This window comes from Abrus precatorius, unplaced genomic scaffold (assembly GCF_003935025.1).
Source record: "Abrus precatorius isolate BTA unplaced genomic scaffold, Abrus_2018 Scaffold3, whole genome shotgun sequence".
NCBI classification, from domain to species: domain Eukaryota; kingdom Viridiplantae; phylum Streptophyta; class Magnoliopsida; order Fabales; family Fabaceae; genus Abrus; species Abrus precatorius.
Genome location: NW_020874373.1, coordinates 19,249,278 through 19,252,936, shown reverse-complemented (window position 1 = coordinate 19,252,936; position 3,659 = coordinate 19,249,278). Strand labels below are relative to the sequence as shown.

Below are 3,659 nucleotides of genomic sequence, written 5' to 3'. Positions count from 1 at the left end.
TCTATCCATTCAAGGATTAAAGACATTGTAGGTAGAAAGTTTGGGACCCGAATGAGCATCCACCTGATCAAGAGATGCACATATATCATGGTGCATGTGGCCAAGTGTGCTGATAAGACAAGTGTAATTAGTGCGTCAAATCCGAAACAAGAACAATCACTTTTATGTAAAATTAGTCAATTAAACCTATATTAATGTATACAACACATAACTCGGGCAAGAATCCACTTTCATAATTAATCAGATATATTTAGCCAAAAAAGAGTCTAATATATGAACTTTAACCAAGAAACGTTGAATTGACAAACAAGCGTCTTCCATGATACTTACTATGTATTCAATTTTGGTATTACTGATTTCACACTATCAGTAAACCATATAGCGCCCCTTGATGACTTGAATAAAAAACTATTGAACTGATTTTGTACAAGTGTAAAAGCTTAGTTACTACGACCATACATAGTACTCTCTTGTATACACATAACATAAAAATAATAAGTGTTTCAAAATTTAAATTCAAACTCAATATTTATGTGTTCTTCGGCAAAAGAGTTAGGTGATGGCAGCATGCGTCATCCCCTTTTTGTACCTACAAATATTTATCAAGTGCACACTTGATATGGACATGTATATAATAAACATTATTGAATCACCTGATCTTTTATTCGACTTGTCAAAACGTTAGCAGAATAAGCATATTGATTCCGTGAAGTTATTAAGTGCACTGCACCATAAAATGACGGATCTATACTGTATCAAGTCAAATCAATATGTTTGATGGGCTTTCTCAACAGAATTCCTCAGTAAGGATATTACTTGAGCTGGCTCAGGAGCTCTGAACACTGAATTTCCAGCAACAATGCAGTTTGCCCCTGCTGATGAAGCTACGTCAATGGTTGAAGGCCCCAAACTACCATCAACCTGCAATTGACGTTGAGCATCTTTTGATCATTGCAAAACAATAATATTACCAGTGTGCATGAGCTATAACACAAGCATTTCAATTCAACATCTTCAATCTTCATGGATACAATAATTGAGTACTTAGATATAACATCAAAACGAAAGTAATGGTGAGAAATAACTGTTGCTGCCTTTGTCATTAAACAAGTGGTGAGAACATAAAAATCAATCAAGTAAAAAATCACAATAATCTATATGAAGAAAATTCTTAAATATGCATCTAACTTGACAAAAAAGAAGTTAAAGACAAGAAAATAAGCTGAGATGCCTCTATGTCAAGGGATGGATACTTCTTCCTCAGTATACGTACCTGATTTGAAATTTCAAAATGCAAAGAAAAATTAACCAAAAAATCGATACAACTAGCATAGTCGACAAGAGTTGTCAGCCACAAATAATAATAAAAGAAAGAGTGATGATACCTTATCCATCATCTCTGGCATAAATTTTTGTCCTGCAAATCCAGGATCTACAGTCATTACAAGAACCATTTCCCAAGATTTTCAGCTTCTACCTGTGAAAACACAAAAAAAGACAAAATAAACACAAAACCTTCTTAAGACTTAGAGCTTCCAGCCAGAGATATAGTATCTGTTATCTAGTCAACACACAAAAACTTACAATAGTCACAGGATAAAGATGATTACGAAATCCAGCTATGCAGGTATGATCACATGAGAAACAGAGTGGGAAAAATGCATACCAAAGGATAAACCTCACCTATGGGTGTCCCAGGCTTTAATGCTACACTAGGCCTCATGCCCTGTGACTTAATTCTGTGGATAAGTTCTTTCTATTCACAAAAATCATTTTTAAGAAGGCTGAAAATGGAATATTATATACAGTAGGCAGAAGAAAACAGTATATGAGCAAGGAAAACCAAAAGAAAGAAGTATAAGGACCATTGTTGGTGCCTCTTTATGAAATGTAAACCAGAAGCACCAGTTTTGCCAAAGGTTCAACATAATCAAGAGGATTTGTAACCATAAGGTGAAAATCGAGATAAGCCCTGCAAGGGTTAATGATTAATGACTAAAATGCATCATACATCATCCAAATAGGCAAAACAAATTCTGCATAAAATCATCCAGATGTGAAAAAGGAAGTTTGTTATTTTGTGTGTTTTCTCAAACTTTCAATGACTGGAGCGCCAATAGTTAATTGGGGACAAAATGCCTGCACAAAATAGAGGGAAAAGGGGGAAAGGAAAGGAAACATGTTCAGTAATTTAATGGCCAAACTCACTACACAGAGATAGTGAAGTTTAATAATAAACAAAATTAAGGACCATGATGTGACTCTAAGTCATCCATAGCAAGACCAAGTCAAGTTGATGAACTCATGAACAAAATACCCTTCCCATTATTATGACCTCAATTGTTAATGCTGGATAGTACTAGCACCCAAACATTTTAATCTTTAGTTTTATGCTTCACACGAATGCAAGCAGAAGTTTGAAAGATAAATATTGCCAAGTTCTGCTGGAGTTTCTCTTATTTTCCTTCAATTAGATGATCATCCAACTTGAAACTTGCATAGTTAATTGCCCAAATTGCATTCCCATTCCATGTCACTTTTATAATAAAGGCATTCTGCCTAATGTCAATACAGTACAAAATAATTTATTTGTTTCAAAAACAATGAATTAGATGACAGGTAGAAAATTATGATTCAATCAGAAATCCGTCACCAGAAAGTAGCCTTAAGATTGAAGAGTTTAGGCATCTGCTGCATGTTTGTATGACTACCAGCCATAAACAATTACTGTGTACAAGCAAATATGTAACAGAGGAATGTAGCATAGATCAAAATACTTAGCTAGATGAATTGAAAGGACTATAAACACCAGGATGAGGTGGGGAAAAAATATTCAGCCAGGGCCTCAGTCACATTAATGCAGTATTGAAAAAAGCTGTGATGAAAATTGGGGTAGCTAAGACAGCAATAGCGAAAAACCAAAAGCTACAACACTATGCTATATAAGTAGTTGATATTGGAGAAATTTATAGTAGATAATGCAGCACAGATTAGAAATGAATACCCTATCTGAACCAGAGAACCTAGACTGAGAACACGAGGTTACTTTGATCCTGTTATTGTTGTTATTGAACATGACTGAAGACTCACATTCTAGTTCTGCCGATAGAACAGCCTTATGGTAAGCATGATTTTGAACACAGCTAGCAACACTCTTTCATATACACTCTTATTATTGGTAATATTGGCTAAAATTTATTGAAAAACACAAAAATCATGTTGAGCTCACCCTTAATTAAATGATTATCACTTATACTTAGTAGTTTTCATAAATTTCAGCCAATAAGAGAGTGCATTCGTTTAACTTCTTTAGTCATGAATATAACTATACAGTATCCCAACACACAACGAGATCAATCACCATTGAACTAGAATTTATATCCGATTTAACTAATATGCAAGAATAATTACTTTGAATAAACTGAAGAGTATAATATTCACAGTTAACCCAAACTAATTACATCTGAAGGCAAGAAAAAAACAAACGCTATAATCCATTATGCTAAAACTGCTGAACCTCAAAACTAGAAAAGCACAAGGGAATAAACAGAACTTCAGCTTAGAACCCAGTCAATAGTGTAAAGAAAGGGAGAAGAAGAATGAAAATACCATGATGTCCATGAAGAGCTAAACGGCGCCGCACTTGAGCATGCGATGAG

The 3,659-nt window shown here is 34.5% G+C and overlaps 1 protein-coding gene across 1 annotated transcript; it reads right to left on the bottom strand.

The window, feature by feature from the left end:
- Window positions 1-323: 323 nt before the first annotated feature.
- Window positions 324-2,264, bottom strand: LOC113863218 (ribulose-phosphate 3-epimerase, cytoplasmic isoform). Its single transcript, XM_027496715.1, is given in 7 exon segments — window positions 324-921; window positions 1,232-1,273; window positions 1,386-1,470; window positions 1,647-1,756; window positions 1,866-1,905; window positions 1,907-1,975; window positions 2,081-2,264. Coding segments are annotated over 7 exon segments (603 nt in total). The 5' UTR covers window positions 2,182-2,264; the 3' UTR covers window positions 324-765.
- Between the last annotated feature and the right edge of the window lie 1,395 nt (window positions 2,265-3,659).